The sequence below is a fragment of the Corylus avellana genome, chromosome 10 (genome assembly GCF_965113065.1).
Source record: "Corylus avellana chromosome 10, dhCorAvel1.hap1.2, whole genome shotgun sequence".
NCBI classification, from domain to species: Eukaryota; Viridiplantae; Streptophyta; class Magnoliopsida; order Fagales; family Betulaceae; genus Corylus; species Corylus avellana.
Window position 1 is genome coordinate 6,512,374 of NC_142499.1, and position 23,024 is coordinate 6,535,397.

The following is a 23,024-nucleotide window of genomic DNA, read 5'->3' on the forward strand; positions in this document are numbered from 1 at the left end:
GGAAAATTGCATGAACAGAAAAAACAAAGGCGACAAAGCCTTCCGAAGAACAGTCGAAAATGGGTCAAATGAATGATCTGGCCCATTAAGAGAACTTAAACGGCCAAAAGTGGCTATAATAAATGGCAAAATTCCGTAAACGGAATAAAACCCATCAGGGTTACCATCACGACAATCAGTGGTTAAAAAAAGACACCAAATCCGACCATCAATAGTCGATAAAAGGAGAAAGAACTCTGTCAAAAAAACAAAAAAGTGGCCAATTCAAGGAACATGCCAGAAAAGAGAAACACAAAGAACAAAAAATTACAAAGAAAAATAAAAGAAAAGCAAATAAAATCTCTGCATAGCAACACCAGCAGTGGACAAGGCAAAGGAAGGTGGCCGGACTCAACGCGTGTAAGCCATTGGCCAGCAGTGGTTGCCGGGAGTTGCAGAAAAGCCACAGAAACGGTCAATGACAACGGCAACCACCAACGTAATAAGAGATAAAATTTTTACTTGTATTTAAATCATGAAAATGTTTAGGACATTTGTGCGTAAAATATCGTACACTTAGCAAGATATTATATTTATGAAATTCATGTGTTTCTTTTATCTCTCTCAAGGGTATGCCTTTTGAAGGGTGTTTTTTTTGCTTTTTGAAAAAAACACTATGATGTAATATAAATGTGAAAATTATTTGTGTTTTCGGGTGTTTGGTATTTGGATTGTTTGTTCATGTTTTTATTTATTTTTAGAATAGAAAACAAAAATTTTCACAAATGTGGCCTTGAGTTGGAGGCCTAAAGCCTTGGAGGCATATTGACTAAGAACAAGAAAATCAACTGAGCCTACGAAAATTGTTTTCAGAAGCTAGTAAAACGCACTTTATAAAAGCACTAGTTAGATATTGTTACCCATAAGATTATACAAGATTGAAATGCTAAAAGAAAAGGAAACAGGCAGGGTTAAAAGGGTCAATGATCAACAAAAATTAGTGAAAACAGCATAATTGCTGCATCCTGCCAAAGACCATGAACGCAGAGTCTCAGATAGGAGAAAGAGAAGCTGTATAAGAACCATTCGTGTACTTCAAGCCCTTTAATAAACCTGAGGACAAGAAAGGAGTAACTGTGGCTTCCGGCATACCAAAAGCATAGCTGCTTTCTTGCAACCCTTCACCTGCTGCAGTTTCAGAATCAGATTTCTCGCAGGCTGCTCCAAGAGCTACATTCAACCCGATTGAGGTCGGTTCCGTTACGATACTGAAAAAACCACCCAAATCAAATTGGTAAGTAAGTTCAACACATTTGATCCAGAATAATGTTATTAATCTAATGCTCATGAACATCTAATTAGTTTGTAAAACAATCTTCAGCAGGATTGGGGAAAAATTGAATGCACGAGGGAATAGCAAAATTGAAAAGAAAGTCTTAATCATGTGATATTTATCAGTATGTATCATTTGATCTAGCATTAATTCATGCAACAACTTTGGTCAACTGAATCAATTGTAGACAAGCATAACAGCTTCTTAGCACGAATTTCCACACTTCCAGTAAAGCAACTTAACTATCTATTTTATCATCACAAAATAATTGAACCACTTGGGATGTATACTTGACAAGTTCTCAACCTACCTTGTCCAATTTTGCTTATCTAAAAGTGGCAGCAGTTTCTAGTTGTTCCAACATAGTTCAGGAATCAAAGAATACCTATTATCCAAAGGGGAATCCTTCCAGTAGTATCAGCCATTTATCCCACCAAATTCAAGTGCAAACAGATGGTAGTAGGGTCTAGTGCTGTTAGACTAAATCCAAGACTAGGACTACTAGTTTTACCTTAAAAGTGAGTGGTGATATCACTATCATTTCTAATTGGACAAGTTTCCTATTTAATTATTTCCAATGCAGCAATATTAAGGTTATAGGTATGTCTTATGTCTGCACTTAAATATGGGAAGAATTATGCTCAAGTGAATGATAGGCAACAAAAAGAAAAAGGTTCCCTTGCGCTTTTTCAGCCATATTTTCCTTTGCAAAGGCAGATAATGGCCCAACAAATATAGCTTTAAAACCACAAAGAAGTTTTTGTCCCCAGAACCATTAATTTTCTTTGTCCATTTTATCCTCCAAACACAAACATCTACCAGATCTGCTGGGCTTCTCTATGGGGCCAATCCCCGACAACCGAAGCAATTGTATAGGAAGTGATAGGCCTTGAACAAGTCAAGAATGTCAATCATGTAAGAGCTACAATGACTTTACAAAATCTAATACTTATGATACCTTGCCTCAAAGCTTCTCCCTTCAGAACTCATAACTTCCCATATACTGCATATAATCCATGGCGGAAGATACGCATCCTTAATTTCAATGCAATAGCAGAGACCAGCAGATGAACCTTTTACACTTCCACCATCTTTACCGGATCCTTTAGGAGCAGCAATATGATCTGCTCTTTTCAACTCCATACATCTAACCTGCCAACATAATAATAATAACAATAATAATCAAAGAAATTCCAATAATATGTTTCACAGCAATAAGCAACAACTAATATTTACCCACTCCAATAAGTTTTTTCGTGTAACACAAGCATTTGTACACTATTATATAAGTTTTTTTGCATACACGTTTGTACACTGTATAAATGCAATGAAAAATTTAAGTCAAATAACTTTCTCCTCTCTGCAGTATTGTAGAAGGTACCATCACATTAGCCACAAGTTACTAGCGGTATTTAGTAAAGGCAGCAATGCAGGTTTTGCCAACAATGCGTTTGCAATGGCAATGAAGATTTCAAGCATTACGCTCCAACAAAAAAAAAGATTCAGGGAGAAATAAAACCAAGAGCTAATTTAAGCATGATTTGAACTTCAGTAAGACCTATAATATGTGAAATTATTTCAATTGAGGAACCCTTGTGGCCTTGTTTTCATATTTTACACACCTCTGGAGCAGAAAGAGCAGCATTCTGAAATGGAACAGGAGAACACAATAAAGGAACATCCATACCAGTGAAGAAGGTCAAGAGAGATCTGGTAACCACAAGATAAAAGAGAGATCATCAAGAGTGTTCATTTCATTTAGACTGATAATGTGGAATAGAATAATTATCTTTTAGAAAATTAATTATTAACATACCTATAATTTAACAAAAAATCATACAAACCATGTATGTTCTTATTGCCACTGAAAGCCAGTAAAGATTGTGGGCTATTGTCGATATCAGACAACGAACTCTGGCGCCGAGTCTGCATTGCATTTCAACAGAGAAAGCCAAATTTAAAATGCACAAGAAACAACATCAAAAGTATTAGGCTAAGACCCCTATTACAACAAAATACATAGCTAATTATAGAGAAGATTTCCTTGCTGATAAGATGGACCTGCCTCTTCGGCTCTTCCAAACTCATGACAAATTCAGAGGGTTTGACATGCATGAATACCATTTGCTAAATTTTAGATTGTAGATAGCCAAATCATCAGATATAAAAAGTAGTCAGGTTGCCCTTCTGGTTTTATTGATAGCCAAAAACTGGCATATATCAAATGGTCAATAAGTCCAACAGAGACAACTGGAGGACTAGAATAGACTTCTTAGCTGAATAATGAATTGACTGGTCTCAATCACCAACGTCCCAGACATGGCAGGGAAAATTATTTCAGAGTCCACCCCAGGCCCTGAATTCAGGAAAGCCAAATGAGAACAGACTGCCAAATGTAAATAGCATAGATATAAACCTGGCCCAAATTATGCTTCTCAATCTCTGAGAGTTCAACCAGATCTTCAGTGGATACTTGCTCTACTTTGGAATGGCAAAGAGGCATGGAGAAACAAACATCCTAGAAAACATCAATTGCAGCCAAAATTAGATGTCAAGCATCATTCAACATATAAAAGTTTACAAAAGGGAAATCCTATGCAAAGGACAACACATAGAAGTCAACAAATACATTCTTTGGCAACAACAATTCGGCAGTACAATATATACTGACTAAAGGTCCATAAATTCCAGGAACAAAGATGACTATCATGACAGGCACAAGTGTGTTATAGTCTGTTGTCACATGGGAAGCCTATCATAAGTACATATCAGATTCCAACACTGAACAAACCCAGAACAAAAAATTATTCTATCAGTATCAGTTCTTAACCCAATTGGTTTTTTTTTTTTTTTTTTTTCTTGGCACGCAATTGTTATTAAATTATGCCAAATATTCCCAAAACAGTCGAAGCAAAACTTGAACTAGCAACAAGACAACTAAAATGATTTAAATGTTTAGTGCCAACATTAGCTTTTCAGTGCAGGCCTAGTAGTGTTTCATCTCATGTTGTTGCAACTAAAATTATGGTCACCCTGCTATTTTCTTCTTCTCATACATCTGATGATAAAGCCATCAATACACTAAAATAGTCTTGATTTGCTAACATTTTCAAACTCCAACCGCACAAATAAGTTCCAAAGTCCATTTAGTAATGTGAAAAATGAACTCTCTAATTTGTTTATGAATTTGTCCATTTATGTACTTGTCTTGAAAACAAGAAACAAAAATATAACAAACATAACCCAACTTTTTGAGGGGACACCAATTAATGCAATGTCTTTGAAATAAAAAGTTGTCAGTTCCAAAATTATCCTCATTAATTTAAACTCAAATAAAGCAAATGAAAAGGAGACATTGACTTTTCAAATATAGTACAGGGTGAGGGAAGTTATTAAAATTGTGCATATTGCAATTTTTTTTTTATAAGTAATGCAATCTCAATAAAAGCATGGAGGGGCGCAACCTCAGTACACAAAAAGTGTACAAGAGAAACCCTCTAATCAGGAGAAAAAGATGAACAAAAGTTCAAAAAAATCAGAAAAAAAAACTAGAAAAAAGCAACCTATGATGCACTGTTATCCATGTGCTATGATGTGCCTATTGCCTTCTCAAAGTGAACAAAACTTCGGAATAGTTCAAAATAGAATAGTAGAAAAACAATACAAAACAAAGGCATTATTTCTTTTACCAAAGCAAGAAAGTTCAAGTCGGATCGAAGCTCTAAGAAATGTGAAGGACCCCAGGATAATAAAATCCTCGAAGCTATCCACTTCAATACCACTACCTAAGTTAAATCTTAACTTCAAACAACGCAACATAACTGAACAAAGTTTGGTTTGTTTTGAATTTCACACAATGAAAAAAGAGTCTAGGATTATCAAAATAAACATTTAGATTCTAGAATAATCACTTCCACACAATAAATTCCTAGCATGTTCTACCAAAAGCAAAATTACTTATTGGCTATGCACTAAACAATACATGCATAGAGCATACTTAAAATGATTAGAGGGAAAAGAAAAGACTGTAACCATTGGTATAGTAACAAGCTCTGGACAAAAAGCTTCAAAAGTAAAGGAGTACATCTTACATGCTCTCTCAACAATGACCTCAAGCCTCTTGTTGACCTGGAGATATAAGCATTGCACAAGCGCTTGGTCCTCCCGAAGCCATCACCACAATTGAACATCACCACAAAATGTGAAGTACAAACTACAAATTTTTCCAATAAAATCAGCAAGTCACTATAGAGTTTCAGACTGAAATGAAAGTTAACTGGTCAAGAAACACAAAAGAGCATTACGACTCCAAAGTTATGTCTAGGCAAGCAACATCAACATCAAATATAAACATGCATTTCTTCAAAATAGCCTATGGTTATATGCAATCTGAAACTATTCTCCTGCAACAACAATCATGAACAGATTTTAAAAAGGAGGCCTCTAATTGACTCCAACTCACAAGTATCATCAAGGCATAACACATTAATTGTAATGTTTTTCAAGTAATTTCGAAAAGTGTTGCATGTGCCTTGTGGTGCTAGCATAAAGCACAACTCATTGATTGTAATCTGAGTTCCATACGTACTCTGTGAATACACACTAAACAGGAGATGAAAACAAATTGTAGTAGTGTGAAAATAAGTGATTACCGTAAAAGACGTTACAAACATTATTCTGGAGCATGTAGTAAAGACTCCGAAAGGAGTCTTCCCATGCAAGCTGTCGTTTTCTTAAGAAATCCATTTCCACTGCACAAAACAACACAAAAGAGAGCATTAGAAGGGTTGAGGGAGGAAGGGGTGGAGTTTCACCTAGTATTAAGTAAACAAATTTATTTGACACACCTCCCTCTGCTGCAGATGACGTCAACACTGATATGAGAGAAGGTGGTAAGGTAGATTGAGGGTAAACCCATGAATGCATAACTTTTGAATTTAAGACATTGGAAGTGGATGCGAGGACCGAGCTATGGCTGTTGTTTTGATCCTGAAAATTACCAAACTGGAATGCGAACTGGGGCATGGTACTGGACATTATTGACCTATGAATTCTTATCATGGGAAAACACGATAAAGTCAGTTAACCAATGAGAATAACCAGTAATATATAGTTCGTTCTATAAAATGGACAAACAATAAGTAACCTAAATAAATTATGCCCAGTGGTCCTGGCATGAGGTTAACATGTATATGATTGGTTAGATAGTTCATAGTAGATAAGAAAATGAAAAGATTGTTTGCTTCATGGTCACGCTATCAGTACATATGTAGTTATTCTTTTGTGTAGAGTATGATGCTGGCATCTTTGCAATACTCAATAAGAAACTGAGACCTGAAAGAAACCTATTAAACAAGGATCCGCAGAAGGGAAACCCAAAATAAATGCATGTTGAAACATGTTGACCTGTGATTTGATAGAAAATACTACCCTCAAGAGAGAAAGTGGAGAGAAGAAATGTCAAAGTTCATGCTTTCAATAAGATTGACTATTACTTATCAAAAAAAAAAAAAAAAGAAATGTCGAAGTTCAATTTTTTTAAAGGATGAAGAATCAAGGATAAGCAAATATCCCAATTAGAAGTTTCTGATTCATCAATTATTATTGATATCTGAATACCAAGACAAACAGCAGAAACAAAACTTGTACTCATTTTGATCCTACAAACTTCAAAGTCAAGACATTTGCTTAAACTAATCCATATGGCATTAGATATACAAATAAATCACTTTTTCATGTCTACGATAAATAAAAGGAAATAATGACCTGATTAAAGTAAAAAGGTAAATGGTTATGACAGCATACATGAGCTTAGGTAACTAAGATTCATCCCAGCTAAAGTGTACTGCATGCATACAAGTCCACAAAGAAGTAGCAGTACATCTACTAACTAATAGGAATGAACTAGTCTCTCATCTACAAGCACTGGCAACAAACAAACATTAAGAATATGATGGCACCAATACACTCACTGATTCACTGGAGAGGAGGACACGACCCGTACATAAGTTTTAAGAGTAAAATCTAGAGGAGCCTTTCGGCCAGGTACATGGCATTCAGAGCAGAAATTGCCTGAATAAGTTGAAGTAGGATCCCCAAGTCTTTCAGAAGAATCAGCAGGTAAACCAGAAATCGCATGGGGTTCACAGGCAGCCAGTCCTTTTAATGCTTTATCCTATGAAAAGAAGTGGTGACTTATTCATAACAGATTCTTAGCTTCAATATTTTGAAAGGAAAACTGCATGGAATATATACCATATCAATGACTGCCAAGCCAGATGATCTATCACCACTTGATGAAAGCTCACTAACACTACGAAATGTACTTTGACTACACTTTCCAATTGTTTGAAAAGCTTGTGCGACACCATCTTTGGCATCTTCAGCAGAGGCAACTGAATTTTCTGGACTGCAGGAGATAATAATGTAAATTCAAAAGAAATGAGGACATGTAAATTAATGATAAACAAGTAGACCATATAGGAAGGCATACCATGAAAGTTGGTTTCGTCTCTTGGCAGCCAAATTGGAAAGCAGAGTTATATTCTTCAGGCCGCCAGTTTGCTCAATTGAGTTATTTTCCTGAACAGAATGAAAGAAAAGAAAAGTATCTACGATTAACTGAACTAACATTCAGAAGTTTAAACTAGATTGAGAAGGTACGCAGCACGAAAAAAAACTAAAATTAAATCAGATATACAAGGGAAGTATTAACCTTCGCATTTTCTTTTCCAGAAACCATTCTAAACCTGGATTTTTTAACAGGAAATACTTCATCCATACGGGTGTCAATGTATCTATGGTTTCTTGACAGTTCAGGTTTCCTAAGCCCATTATCTGCCACGTTACCGTCACTGAGAGCAAACAAGCAAAACTTCAGTGGGTTACAAACCCAAAAAGATAAAAATAAAGATAAAAGAGAATTAGGAAGAATCATACTTCGTGGAACCAAGCAAAGGAGCTGGAGATTCATCTACGAGCTCTACAACATTCCCCTGCTTCAACTGCTCTCCCTGTCATGCATCCATTGATGAATGAAACATGAGTACTTTTTTCTCTATCAAATTTTTACTGTTTGTTAGCATTTTCAGAGACTATCTGGAACCTAAATTGCAATTAAATGCAACTAAAATTGTCTCCTAAGAGCACTAAGCTGATAACATCAACTCCACAACAAAAGAAATCAGAAATTAACATATTTTCTACAATGCAATAACTTAACAGTGCAGATGCAGCTTACAAATGCACACAGAAATTACACATGAAAGTTACGCAATGACGTAGGGCTATAATAGGCTAACAATCCTGTAAAATAACTACACACACCAGATGCTAGCCAAAATTTTGTTAATTGAAATCATCACACTTGCTCAATGTAGACTAACTATAAGAAAGTAACACTACATCATCAAAATTCTAATCCATAACCATAATGTAATGAATGGGCCAAATAATACTTTTGTAATCCATACAAATGAACAGGTTTGTAAGCAGCCATGACATTGGCGTTGAGTTGAGATTCACTGAATAATTGGCGTAGACTCAAAATCATTCCCACTAATAATCACCAGTAACTCAAGGAGATGGAACCAAACTTATGAATCATTGTTGTCAGGTCCAGAATTTTCACGTTATTACTATCATGTTACGAAAAGGCCAAAAATTGATCTGTCTAAATAACAAAAATTGATATTACAACGGTTCAAGCAGAAAACCAAAAGCATGGAAAAAAAAAAAAAAAAAAAAAATGTCATGAGTTCAGCAACTTACTCTCAGTTCCGATGGCGTTTTCCTTTTAACTGCGGTGCCAACCTTCAGAGCTCCTCCTCCGTTTTGAAGCGTGGAAGTTAAAGAACCAGGTGCAGCAACCTTTGCCATACTATAGTAGCGTTAAAAGACTGCACCCTCAACTCCTCCACCACTCAATTCACCCCCTGCAATTGATTCAATTCAGAGCATCAAATTTGACTGAATTGTTAATAATATCTTCAAAAAGTAACATTCTTCACAAGAATTCCTAATGACAACCACTAAAACTGACGCAGAGGCAGTGTTTGTGAAAATAACAGAAAGAGCGATTGCTTTTACAGCGTGAAATGAAAGCAGCTACCAATCACATCATTTTCGATTGCTCAATCTTGAAACTTGTTAAAAGTTATTTTCTTATTCCCAAAATATCTCGCACCAGTGGCAAGCATTTTTTTTTTTTTTTTTTTTTTTAAATGAATACAAGCCTTACTTTACAAAACTCTCATTCTATAATCGGAAACTAGATAATAAGCGTTACATTTTACAACTTCAATTTCAATTAAAGCGCCTCCAATAGAAAATACTTCTCCGATAACTAATTTTCTACGGAAACAAGCGCAGCGGGAGTAAATCCAATTCCCGATGTATCCAATCTATGTAAAAGGTAAGCGAAAAATGTTGGCGGTCCAATATAATGTAATTCTAATCAGTAAAACAAGAAAAACGAAGATTAATCGAATTCAAAGCGATTGATTACCGTAAGATTTTTTTAAAAAAAAGTGTATTACCTGCGCTTGCGAAGAAAGAATTTCCGAGATAAGCATTGAGAGGAAAGGGCGATATAGAACTACGTAACGCTACGGTTTCGAATCCATTTGTCCTAATGTAAGAAATTAGGGCAAACCTGCAGAGAAGAAGAGAGATGCGAGCGAGAGAGTGAGAGAAAATGCGGTAAAAGTTGTGGAATTGGGCTTTGTTTGAACGAAATTTTTGCTTTCCCTCCTGTGGTTAACGCCGTTTGTCGCTGGCGTTAGCGACCGTTTGAAACATGCCACGTTTGCCCAGTTAAAAAAAAAAAATCCTGCGACCCGTCACCCATCCCACGTCCATTTCATTTTCCCCCCAAAATATTTTCCCAAACTCATACTCTCCCCACCGGCACCGGCGCTGTGATCCCTCACCAGAACCGGTGCCGTGATATCCTCTCCCCACTGACACTGCCCCGATGACTCCAAACCCTTTCATTTACACCTCAGTAGCATTTCTGAATGACAAATATGAGACAAACAGAGACAAAAGCAAAACAGGATCTGAGAGATTTCTTAATGAGTGATCCAAGTATGTGCGAGAGAGAGAGAGAGCTGTGGGAAAACCAAACAACGCTCAACACGTTGAAATCACACACAAAACCAAACAAAAATTGCAGCTACAAGGAAAAAACTTCAGAATGAGACCATTACCATATATATGCCAAACCCTCTACTTTGATATGTTCCCCTCTTGTAATTCACCTATAACAAAATCAGTAAATTAGCATAATTTCAAGGCAGAAAATTCCCCATCTTCCAGTTTTACTCTCTCACACACACACAAAAACCAACTAAAATCAATCTCAATAAACTAACAACAGCAACGAAGCCCGTAAGAGTTCCTGATACAGCGCACACCGCACACAGTGGGGGAATGGGTTCCAGCCGAGCTGATGGAAGGAAGTGGAGGTGGTCGTCGGCGGTGACAGTGGGGAGAGGAGAGGATGCACGGTGCCGGTGGGGGAAGAAAAAGGAGAGAAAGGAAAGGATTTTTGGTCGTTGGGGGCAGTGACGGTGGGGAGAGGATATCACGGCGCTGGTTCCGGTCGAAGATCACGGCGCCGGTGCTGGTGGGGGAGAGAATGGGGTGGCGGAAGAATGAGTTTGGGAAAAAATTTTGGGGGAAATGAAATGGACGTGGGATGGATTGCAGGATTTAGGATTTTTGCTTTTTTTTCTTCTTTTTTTTTTTTAACTGGACAAACGTGGCATGTGCCACGTCACCGACGTGTTTATTGTTTAAGCATGCTGGAGTCCCACTAATTAATCACTACTCCCATTTGAACACGAGTTTGAGCACTTAGAGCGTGCAACATGTAGAGGGGGAAACCTGGTCGGTCGTAGTATGCATTGAGAATTTGAAATTTCAGCACCTTCCTATTGGAGGCCTATTAACTTCACAAAAGTTGTAATTTTAATTTTGGGTAAAGGCCACATGCATTTCTCAAACTACTACTCAATTGATAATGTCCTTCTCAAACGTTTAATTGTGATAATATCTCTCAAACTACTAAAACATTGTCAATCTTCCTTCTCACAGTGTAACTACTCCCTCCCTTTGTGAACGGTCATCCCTCTCCCTCTCTACTCATTATAAATTTTGGCCCCAACTCATTAAGACTTAAAAGATTTGGTCCCTAATTTGCAAACTAATCAGTAATCCCTACCTTATCTCGACACTGTAAACCAATTTTCAGAAGTTGTGTCTAATTTCTTCAGAAAGTGGCATCAGATCTGGATCCAATTTCTTCAATTTGCAAACTTTGCTGACCAATTTCTACTTTCCTTCAAAAAGTGCATGATCTAAGCTTGTCGCAAATTTGGGTCTACATATATGTATAAATTTTATTTTTTTTTGACCTGGGGTTAAACTTCAATCTCAAAAAGAGTGGTTTTGAAACGTGCCCTAATTTTATAGTCGGGTTCGAAATCTCTAAAAAATCAGAATAAGAATTAACAGTAAAGCAAGAAAATAACAATAAAAAATACAATCCACGACCAAAGTCACCTAGAGCTCTGTTTGGTAAATGAGTTGGGTTTTCCTTGTTACTATTCATCACCATTTTTCAAAAAAATCAACATCAAAGCATTCTAACTTTTTCACTTTTTATATCACATCAACGTCAAAACATTCTAATTTTTTTACTTTTTATATCACATCATTCACTTTTTTATTATTATTCAAATAAAAAAAAAATCACTACAAGACAAAACTTTTTCACTTTTCATACCATTTTTTCACTTTTTTTATACCAAATATTCTTACTTTTTTTTCGCGACAATCTACATCAACTACAGTGTCTAAGCCAACTCATTTAGCAAACACCACCCTAGACAAACCCAAAGTCGATGAATTGACCATCCAACCTCATTGCGTTCGTGATGAAGATTCCATTGGTTTTTATTCGGACTCGGAATGGTATTCGATTGCCACGCCTTATTTAATGAAGCAACCACCACTAAAGGTTCGCAATTTCCTGTATCCCGGTCTTATGATGCGGGTGCTGCAACATCATATATATATATGGAAAAATTACAGTTTACCCCCCTAAAGTTGACAGCGTTTTTCAATTCGAACATCAAAGTTTCAATTTTTGCAATCCACCCCCACAAAGTTTCAATTTTTTTCAATTTGACTAATATTATCCCAAAATTCCCATACTGCCCTTGATTTTTTTTTTTTTTTTTTTTTGTATGAAAAAAAAATTTGGGGGTACAAAAATGACCAAATGGGCAAAGGGGTGGCTACGGCCACCCTGAATTTTTATTTTTTAATTTTTTATAAAAAATAAAAATAAAAATTAGGGGCAATATGGGAAGTTTTTGATACAATTGGTCAAATTGCAAAAATTTGGAACTTTGGGGGGGGGGGTGGATTGCAAAAATTGAAACTTTGGTATTCGAATTGAAAAATGCAGTCAACTTTGGAGGGGTAAACTATAATTTTTCCTATATATATATAATCCAGAATAATACACACATATATATATATAAACTGATAATAAAATGAAATGAGCTAAAGAAAAGAGAAAAACACATTTTAAATAATTTGGCCAGATCTTGTAACTCTTGTCTCTTGAGATCTCGTAACTATTGTCTCTTGAGATCTTGTAACTATTGTCTCTTGAACTATTGTAACTCTTGTCTTAATAGTATCTACTATCGCATATGGTCTAACATGAGGTGGATGAATTGGAAGGATTTGTAGAATCATCCAGTCTGGATGGACATAATCAGGGTTCAAGCCCAACAATTGGCAGTCTTCATTAGTTATTCTCTTCAGGACACTAAGACCCGGCAAAACACTCAACACAATGTTAGCACTATGCAACAACTAGCTAGCTTAGAATGAAGGCAACAATATCTTGGACCTAGAATGAATTACCATTTCAGTAGTAAGCGTCTCTTTTTCTTCGCTCTTTTCCTTGTACTCCTCAAACATTTACATGCCCTCAATAATGAGCTTTGGCTGCTCAACACTACAACCACGACAACTCTTTTTGGTTGCTTCTTCAAAATCTTATTCTCCTTCTCTCGTTCCGGGACTCGAATTACCATGGCGTCCTTCCTCTTCCGATCAAAGACAGACTTCAAAAATTGTTTTGGAGGAAAAGCGTGAGAAGAAAAATAGAGAGACAGAAGAAAGAACAAGCACGCGCCAATTTTTCGAACACTGAAGTAATAAAAGAGTGACGTCTAGGGGTGCAAAGGCGGGCGGTTTTTAACCGCCCGCTAACCGCTAACCGCTATAACCGCCAACCGCCTAACCGCCTAACCGTTTAACCGCATTAACCGCTAACCGCCTAACCGCCATAACCGCCTAGCGGTTAGCGGTTAGCGGTTATTGGGTCTACTAACCGTAACCGCTAACCGCTAACCGCCTTTTTATATAATATATTTTTATAATTATACATATAACATAATCACTTGATCATTAAATCACAATTTTTTTTAAAAATAATTAAATCACAATTTGAGTATTAATATATTATCACTATAATTTATATGATTATATCACATGAGATTGATTATTAAATCATTTGATTATATAATAACAAATTATACATATATAATATGACATAACTCATAAGTATACTAATTCATACTAATACAACAATTAAATATTTAGAGACTTATTTCCAATGTATGTTATAAACCTATAAGTCTATATAAGTCTACATATGTATATGAATAATATAAATATATAATATCAATAGTTAATCATATGATTCAATGACAATTCAAATATTTTATTCAAGACTTCAAGTGAATCATATTATTAATGTACAATGATGATATGATTCGTATAATATCAAATTAAGTAATTGACATTGGATTAAACAATGACCAATGTGTTACTTATAAACATAATTTAAGTATTAATGTATTATCATTATAATTTTAGTAATTTATATATTATCACTATAATTGATATGATTATATCACATGATGACTTGATCATTAAATCATATGATTATATAATAATAAATAATACATATATAATATGACATAACTCATAAGTCATAAGTCTACAAGTTAATCATATGATTCATGTACAATGATAATCACAATTGATTCAATTGAATTAAACAATATGTTACTTATAACTACAAGTTTACAATTTAATTAAAGCATTATTAGATACTTTAGGAATTTAGGATTTAGGAGTTTGAACATTACCATTTACCATTAGATATTAAGTTCAATTCAAAGAAAAAAGATTATAAGTAAATATGATAAGAATTTAAATAATTAATCATATGAATCATATGATATAATTTAATGAGACTATATGATTATATAATATCAAATTAAGTAATTGACATTAGATTCAACAATGTGTTACTTATAATCACAATTGAAGTATTAATGTATTTTTTGAACATTTTTTAGAAAAAGAAATTTAACCATTTTTTGAAAGAAAAAAAAAAAAGAAAATTAACAATTTTGAATTTTATATATATATATATATATATATATATATATATAATTGCTTATAGTTATATTATATGCATATTGAATAATATAAATGTATAAGATAAATATTTAACTATATGATCCAATTACAATTCCAATACTTAATCAATTATTCATGTACAATGACAATGACAATGTGATTCATATAATATCAAATTAAGTAATTGACATTGGATTAAACAATGTGTTACTTATAACTACAATTGAAGTATTTTTGTTTGTTTGTAAGTTTATAAGATCAACACTTAATCATATGATCCAATAACAATTCAAATATTTATAGCAATTGGGCCCAAGAAGATATTAAAAATACAAGAAAAAAAAATGAGGGTAAAAAAAAGCCCAAAAAAAAAGCCCAATTTTAAAAAAGCGGTTAGCGGGCGGTTATCTATTTCACTAACCGCTAACCGGCCACTAACCGCTAACCGTTAACCGCTAGGCGGTTAGCGGTTGCGGTTAGTGAAATTTACTAACCGCTATGGCGGTTACGGTTAGCGGTTATTGCCACTAACCGCTAACCGTAACCGCCTTTGCACCCCTAGTGACGTCATAAGAATATTGAATCCTGGGTTTTAATGGGTTGACGAAAATGCCTTCATCTTTGTCCTTCGACTTTGATGTCCTTCTTCTTCTCCAGCTCATCCTCCAGATGCGGGACTGGAATTTCCATGACGTCCTTTTCTGATGAAAACGCTAACACAGATAGACTTCGAAAAGTTTTTTTGGAGGCAAAGCTTAAGAGTGAGAAGAGAAATAGAGAGACATGAGATATAACAAGCAAGACACCAATTTTTAAACGAACAAAAGTTGACTTCATAAAGAACCAAAAACAGGGGACGTCATAAGATTATTGTTTTGTTGATGTGTTCGGACTTGGGCCTGCATCCCAAAAGCTCTCACAGGCTTTTTCCATACATGAAGGCTTGTTAGGAGATCGAGGCATTTTCAAAAACAATAATGAGAAATCTAACGATACTTATTATTAAAATTGATGTGAGTTCTTTTTATTTTTCCTTAGAATATAATCATAATATTCAAATTTTCCGTCCAAAAAAAAAGGTGGGAAGGGTCTGCAGTTTTGTACTGGTTACATTATTTTTCTTTTCTATTGATGTAACCAGTACACATCAAAGCCTTTTTTTGCTACATCTTTTCTTTTCACTTGATTATGTGATTGTAAACAAGACTATGAATGTTACATATCTCTTTTACTTTTATATTAACAACTATAATTGTAACTCTAGTCTATTGATCTCCTGTAACTATTGTCTCTTGAGATCTTGTAACTATTGCCTTTTGAGATCTTGTAAATCATTGTCTTTAGAGTTCTTGTAAGCATTGTCTCTTGAGCTCTTGTAACTCTTGTCTTAATACGACCCTACAAACCCAACAATAGATCACATATGTTGAGTTTGGCACTAATGATCTCCGATACGCTAAGAACTAATGTCAATCAAATTGATTAGATAAGACATAACATATGAAATGCAAAAAAAAAAAAAACCTTTTGGACAGTTTTATCAGAGCAAATGCTAAATAAAAATTATAATTTCTAAAATATTTGAAAAAAACAATTAAAAAGAAAAAAACATGGGTATTTCGAAAAAAAAAAACAAAATAAAAAAAAATAAAAAATAAATTCATGATTTAATGGAAATACTAACTTATTTGTGAAATTGAAAACAATTTCAGAAATTGAGCGTTAAGAAATCCATAACATTCAACAGATTTCTTAACGGATCTAATGAATATACTAAATTGAGCGTTTTTTAAGTTTAGAGAAATTTCAAAAGCAACAACAATTTAAAGGGTTAAATGAAGTTTCTCCTAGTTTATTTAAATGTTATTGTAATCATATTTATGATATCCAACTAATGTTATTATTTATTTTTATTTTTATTTTTGCAATTTTTTTTCCTGTAAATTGAGTTTTAACTCAATTTATTAAATTAGCTTGTATAAAAAATGCATGCAATTTTCATAGTATCCAGCAAAGAGCCATCCAAGTCACGCCAATGGAGGAAGCCAAAGTGGTTCAAGAAGTTGGGAGAGTTCTCACCTATCCCATGCACAATCATCCACCAATGGGGGGCCAACGACATGCTCAATGTGAGCCCATATCCTTCATAGCCGCCATACATGGATCGAGCGGATGACGACGAGAAGACCAATGGCTCAGTAGCCACTCCAATCTCATGTTACAAAATTGTAGCCATTCATTTTAAATTCAATGGTCTATAAAATGTCAGCTGCTTTTATATAATCGAGGCATTAAATTTTGATTTTAAGTTGGCTTCTATTTTATCGATGTTTAAATGATTTTATAAACCATTATATTTAAAATGAAGGGCCATAACATGAAAAATCTCCAATTCTGAGTAGTTGGAGGGGATCTCAATCCCTCCAATAGCCATCACCACATTGCAGAAAAAACCCTACCGTTCGAACGATATAAAGACCATTTCCAAAGATTTCGTGATAATGAAACAAATGATGGAGAAAGGAGTTGAGAAATCGTCTTTCTATTTCCTCTCTTTATCTGATGCATTAAAACATAAACAAATTATAAAGAGAAATGCATTTATATTGTAAAACAATGACTAAAATACAATGATGTCAAATAAAAAATCAATGTCAAAATTGTTCGAATGGTTCATCTAGCAACAAAAAGATCGTAACACTCCAAAAAGTATGCTGCCCCATTCCAGAGTATTTCTCTGGTTTGCTCATTATTTGTCTGCCTAGAAAGAGAACTTGAAAGCACCCACCTTAGAATCCATTACTGAATCCCAGAAAAGAAGGTTTCTCCTGCTGTGCCTTTTTCTCCTCTGCTTTTGGCACCAACTCGTCTATAGTTCCAGGGAGAGAAGTTTCAATAGCATTCTTAAACTTGTCATACAAATTCACCCAGTATCTTGTTCCAGATACCAGAGTGTGCGCATTTGGCCTTTTAAGAAAATCTATAACATTCAACAAATTTCTCCTGCAACATAATAATTTTATTTGTTAAATCATCACTTATTTCAAAAGTTTAAACTACTAAAAAATAGTAAATTTAATTATTTAATGAATAGATTAACACTCTCCTTTACGTGTGAGCTCAAATTCAAACCATTAGGTTTCACCCCAGTAAAACTGTCATTCTTAGGAATAGGCTCAGTTTTCCTAGGCATCCAAACCTACTTCTCAACTTTGGTACATGAAAAATAAGCATGACCAAATGACTTACACTTCTTACATTTTATAGGTAACCAAGGATATTCAATACCCACTGTGACCATACCACCATCAACTCCAACAATTTCAATCTCCTTAGGAAAGTCTGAATCCACATTAGCCTCAACCAGAACTCTAGCAAAACCGATTCTAAGCTGCTCTTCAGTAACAAAGTCAGCACATAAAGGTTTTTCAACTCCACAAGCTACATAACACAAACACGTACCATTCCAAAATTCAATAGGCAGATTATGTAGCTTGATCCAAACAAGGACCGAGGACAAAGATATTTTAAGTAATTGCATACCTGGAGTCCAACGCCTCAAAATCAATGGTTTGTTAGCCATATGCCAAAGTTTTGCCTCCATAACCTCATCCCTAGTTTTCAATAGAAACAAATATAAACCATTCTCTAAAAGAAACACCTCAATTTTTCCATTGTTAGCCCACAAACTATCCACAGAACGCTTGACAATATAGTAAGGAAGTGGTTTATCAAGAAATTGACCTACCAAAGAAGGAGACCATTTCGATATACCTTCCTTAGGAGGCTTCACAGTGACCTTACTAGCCTCTCTAGTTGGCTCATAATAATGAAGCGTACCTAGAGATTTCTCAGATCTGAACAATTTGCCTCCAGTCCTGAGGAAAATCCTTCTTAGTGACCAGGTTAGTTGGATCCTTGATCGGCAAACAAGGTGTCTCATATGGAATCAACATAGGCGTCAAACTCTTATCACCATGATGAACCTCTTCTACTTCATCCAGAGACACAAGCTTCTCCAAAACCTCACTAGTCTCCAGTAAGACCAAAATTCAATCTCTGCATACCCAAATTCTTAGCAGAATTCTCATTAATACAATCAAGAGAATCACAATTCTCTTCATCCTCACTCACCACAACATCATTATCCAAAGATCGAGTATCAACATCCGCAGCAGCAGAAATCACCTTTGAATTCTTCTCCCAGCCGCTTCCCCTATTTTCCTTCCTCACCATTATTCACCAGTTAAGCACACTATAGAAATGTAGGAGACATTGTAAGGGGGTTGACCTCTAATTTCTTGTTCTACTCTAAACAATTTGTACGTTTCATACATTATTCATGCTACTTGAAACTAAAACGAAATGAAATTATTCTCCCCAAGTACTTTCAACCAAATGAATCATTATTTTCTTTTAGACAGAATTTACATTCCAAAGAACGACCTTATGAACTTTCACCAACAAAAAAATAGATTCTAAATTAAGTTTGCAGCATCTATCAAATTATGAATAAACGAATAAATATAAATGCAAAAAGTTTTCCCTGTAAACTAAACATCAAATAACTATAAATTTGTATAGACATACACTTCATTGTGTATCAAATATGTATTCATCTTGTTGTTTCTTCACAGAAAGTTTGTACTCCAACAGCAAAAAAAATACTAGACCGTTTTCTATGGATGTTCAACGGATTCACCTCTCAAAAATCTCTAAACTTTAGCCTTGTTTATTTGGCTTAGATAGGTTTTACATGCGATGTTATAATAATGTCCATATAGCTTTTACATAATTAAGTAAAATGTAGTAGCGCAGTTATAGTACTGATCAAGGAATAATACGCACAAATTGTAGTGCCGTAGTAATGCCCGTATAAACTTGTATATGGAAATGTTACATGATTGTTATAATGCTCAAGTAGCATTATATATATAAATATGATATTAATATTGTGAGCATCAATCTCAATCAATTATAGAAGTTTAGTCACCTAACAGACTAGAATTGGAGACTCAAAGAGTAGTTTCGTGGCAATTTCACTAAAATTCTTTACCTGCTTTATATATATATATATATATATATGGAGAGAGAGAGAGAGAGCAAACAAAGTAGAAGAGAGAAAAAGAGACCGATGAAAACCACTGCCAAAATATATATATATAGAAAAATTAAAGTGCGATAAACAAGACAAGAAAACTATTCTAACAAAAAGCAAAAATGAGGTACTAGCTAGCCACGAATCAGGTTGGCATCAACTTGTTTATTTCATTAATTATAATCGGTAGACGAGTAATCTAGGCTAGAATCACAGATGTTTGGTGTTTCTTCCGTTGACAGAAACTAAGCTCTCCATGTAACTGGAAACGTTGGTAGTACAAAGCTTGGGAGCCCAATACAATGGAGGAACTCGCTTTACTGATTTGGTAATGGGGTCATACACTAACAACCTTCCGTAATCGCCCTGCTTCCATATGACAACCCCATCTTCCCAACACCCGAGCGGGAATCCCATACCTTAAAAGGGTCCAATCCTCACTACTTTGCTCCAACTTTCGTCATCTTTCATCACCCAAAAATCAATGAAATTGCTAACTGAATCTTCAGGGCAAGGATAGTAGATTATAGCTAGGGATCCATTGAGTACCCCAAGACTCTTGTAAGAACGGTCAGGATCTGGGGGCACAAGCACCTGGCGAAACACCTTTTTGCCCCATGTCCAAAGACAAGACAAAGTGTTTGCCAGAAGCAGAACCCAGCCAATATGGCACTCCTTTGAGGATTACCAAACACGTACGCTTCTTGCTCTCACATGGCACAATGGAATCGATCACTCTCCAACAACCCCTACTCGTCGAGTACACCTCAACGTCTGCACAATCACTACAATACACAATCCTCACCACCTTGTAATCATTACAATGGTAGCCAAATCCTACAGAGACTCTCATTATCTCTTTATTCCAGAAGGTGGGATCATCGATGAGAAGCGTAGGCAGAATCTTGTTTTCTGTAGTAGCAGGATTCCATAACATATAAACCCTCCACCCACAATATAAACAAACTAAACCATTACAAGAACTCACCATTCCTATACGCCTGCATTCTTCTTCAGGAGTTGCTATCGGGACCGCCACATTGAGCGCTTTCCTTGATATCAAGGCCATGGTATGGCTTTTAACTCCTTGACTGTTAACTAGTAGGTGACTACAGCCATGACTTGCTGAGCGGCTGAGATGGGTGGTCGTAAAATCACAACTTTTCAGTAAGGCAAACTAGGATTTGCATACCAGCTTGAATCGAACAAGGGGCTTCACCAGTAGCCTCAATAGAATGTCTCTGACCATATCTTTGGGCAAGTAAAAAGTGTTCCTGTTCCGCCGCACCTTGTTGGTCCGCATCCTCCGATAGGGTTTGGCAGACAAAGTTGTTGGTTTTTTTAGAAGGAAATTATGGTTTAAAGAGTGTCAATTTATCATGTATTTATTTATGTGTTCAACGTAGTTGGTTCTCTTTCCTTTGCAATATCGGTGACAAAGTCTCCACGCAGAGCATGGAGATGGACTCCGCAGACCAATGGCCCAGAAAAGCCCAACCCAAAAATCATGACCGTAGCAATCAAACTACCGACATGGTGAGAATTCCTAATACATGACAACATCGGAAAACCTCCTCCAATTGCCAAAAAGAGAGAAACATCCTTGGCAGACAATTTGGTCACAGTTTTTTAATGCTTATGATTATATGAGACAATACCCCTCAAAGATCAAAAACGAAATGAAAAGGTACCTCTTCTTTCACTTCATCGAAGACACCATCCAATGCTTGAATTATCTTTTCTTCATCACAGCTAAGGGTGTCAACTCGGTCCGGTTTTACGGTTTTTGGCCAAAATCGGGAACTGGAACCGGGGTACCCCGGTTCTCAGTTTTGAGAAACTGGAACCGGAACCGAGACCCTGGTTCTCGATTTTGAGAAACTGGAACCGGAACCGGGACCCCGGTTCTCGGTTTTGAGAAACTGGAATCGAAACCGGGACCCCGGTTAACCGGGGTCCCGGTTACCGGCCGGTTCCGGTTTTACCCGGTCCGGTAACCGGTTTTTTTTTTTTTTAAAAAAAAAAGGTTTTTGGGCTTATTTTAGGTATTGGACCTAAAATAAAAGCCTCTTTTTTTTTTTTTCATAAGTTGGCCCATTTTTAAAAAAATCTATTAGTCTTTTTGTCTAAATTAAATAGGCTTTGTTGTGATGGTTCCAAATAATTAAAAAATAAACCTAAAAAAGTCCAAAAATTCTAAAAAAAATCAATGTTTTTGCCTATTTGGGCCTTAAAAATAAAAAATTTAATTTTTTAAAATACCCTAAACCCATACCTAAGTGTAAAATATATATATATAAAATGGAAACCCGGTTCCGGTATTCTCGGTAAAAACCGGGTACCGGAACTGGGGTACCCGATTTTTGGATTTTTCAAACCGGAACCGGAATTGGGACCTAGGTTTCCCGGTTTCCCAATTTTCCGGTTCCGGTTCCGGTTTCCCTGTAATTTTTGACACCCCTAATCACCGCCCAATGCCTAAATTGTGAGCAGATAATCTCAAATCGGGTCCTGATCCATCGATTCATACTGTAAACGTGTGCAGTTCTAAGCTATTGAGGAAACTACGTCGTTTGGTGCAGGAAGCAATATTTATGAGCTGTCGGGTTGCCGGAGAGAAAGAGCGTCAATTTTATATTTAATATGTTCGTTTCTCCACTTATAACAATAGAATAAGATTAACATTTAATTTATAATTTTACATCTCATAAAATGAAAAGAATGGATTTTGAAGAAAATATATATATATATATATATATATATATATATATATATATATATATATATATATATTTGAATTTTAAATAAAGAGTGTAATAAGTGTTATTTAATTAGTTTTTCAAACATATCCCGGTCTAAAAAGCTAAAATAGGCTCATTACCTAATATGCAAATAGTGGTTAATAACTGTATTCAAATTGGATTTTGTTTAATTATTTATAAAAGTCGCTCTATTCTAATAAATAAATAAAATAACGACTAATAATCGCATAATGCAGATGCAGATATGGTTACCTTTTTTTTTTTTTTTTTTTTTTTTGAAACATATCATACTCATTCATTGATAAAAGTTGCGAGCCTAAAGCTCTTACAAACAGAG

General features: G+C 35.3%; 1 protein-coding gene and 1 pseudogene across 3 annotated transcripts; both read right to left on the reverse strand.

The window, feature by feature from the left end:
• Nucleotides 1–842: 842 nt before the first annotated feature.
• On the reverse strand, nucleotides 843–10,971 carry LOC132191966 (downstream neighbor of Son). 3 transcript variants are annotated; one of them, XM_059607120.2, is made up of 16 exons: nucleotides 10,687–10,971; nucleotides 10,522–10,572; nucleotides 9,083–9,246; nucleotides 8,252–8,325; nucleotides 8,028–8,166; nucleotides 7,806–7,894; nucleotides 7,568–7,721; nucleotides 7,285–7,487; nucleotides 6,160–6,365; nucleotides 5,965–6,063; nucleotides 5,404–5,525; nucleotides 3,729–3,830; nucleotides 3,129–3,238; nucleotides 2,935–3,022; nucleotides 2,271–2,464; nucleotides 843–1,247 (listed from the first exon to the last, which is right to left on the reverse strand). In XM_059607120.2, exons 3-16 carry the CDS (start codon nucleotides 9,188–9,190, stop codon nucleotides 1,031–1,033), a joined length of 1,905 nt encoding a protein of 634 aa, XP_059463103.2. In that variant the 5' UTR covers nucleotides 9,191–9,246; nucleotides 10,522–10,572; nucleotides 10,687–10,971; the 3' UTR covers nucleotides 843–1,030. The 3 variants fall into 3 exon arrangements, with proteins under 3 accessions (XP_059463103.2, XP_059463104.2, XP_059463102.2); XM_059607121.2 differs by lacking the exons at nucleotides 10,522–10,572; nucleotides 10,687–10,971 and adding an exon at nucleotides 9,850–10,021 and having other exon boundaries at nucleotides 6,160–6,356; XM_059607119.2 differs by lacking the exons at nucleotides 10,522–10,572; nucleotides 10,687–10,971 and adding an exon at nucleotides 9,850–10,021.
• A 9,040-nt stretch (nucleotides 10,972–20,011) lies between these two features.
• LOC132162233 (putative F-box protein At3g20705) lies at nucleotides 20,012–21,228 on the reverse strand (annotated as a pseudogene).
• Between the last annotated feature and the right edge of the window lie 1,796 nt (nucleotides 21,229–23,024).

Excerpts from the sequence above, each read along its gene's own strand:
- LOC132191966 (XM_059607120.2), bottom strand. The coding sequence starts at position 9,190 with ATGGCAAAGGTTGCTGCACCTGGTTCTTTAACTTCCACGCTTCAAAAC. Across the intron at positions 8,167-8,251 it reads CCTTTGCTTGGTTCCACGAA|TGACGGTAACGTGGCAGATA; the intron begins GTATGATTCTTC and ends GTTTGCTCTCAG. Across the intron at positions 7,488-7,567 it reads GCTTGGCAGTCATTGATATG|GATAAAGCATTAAAAGGACT; the intron begins GTATATATTCCA and ends TTCTTTTCATAG.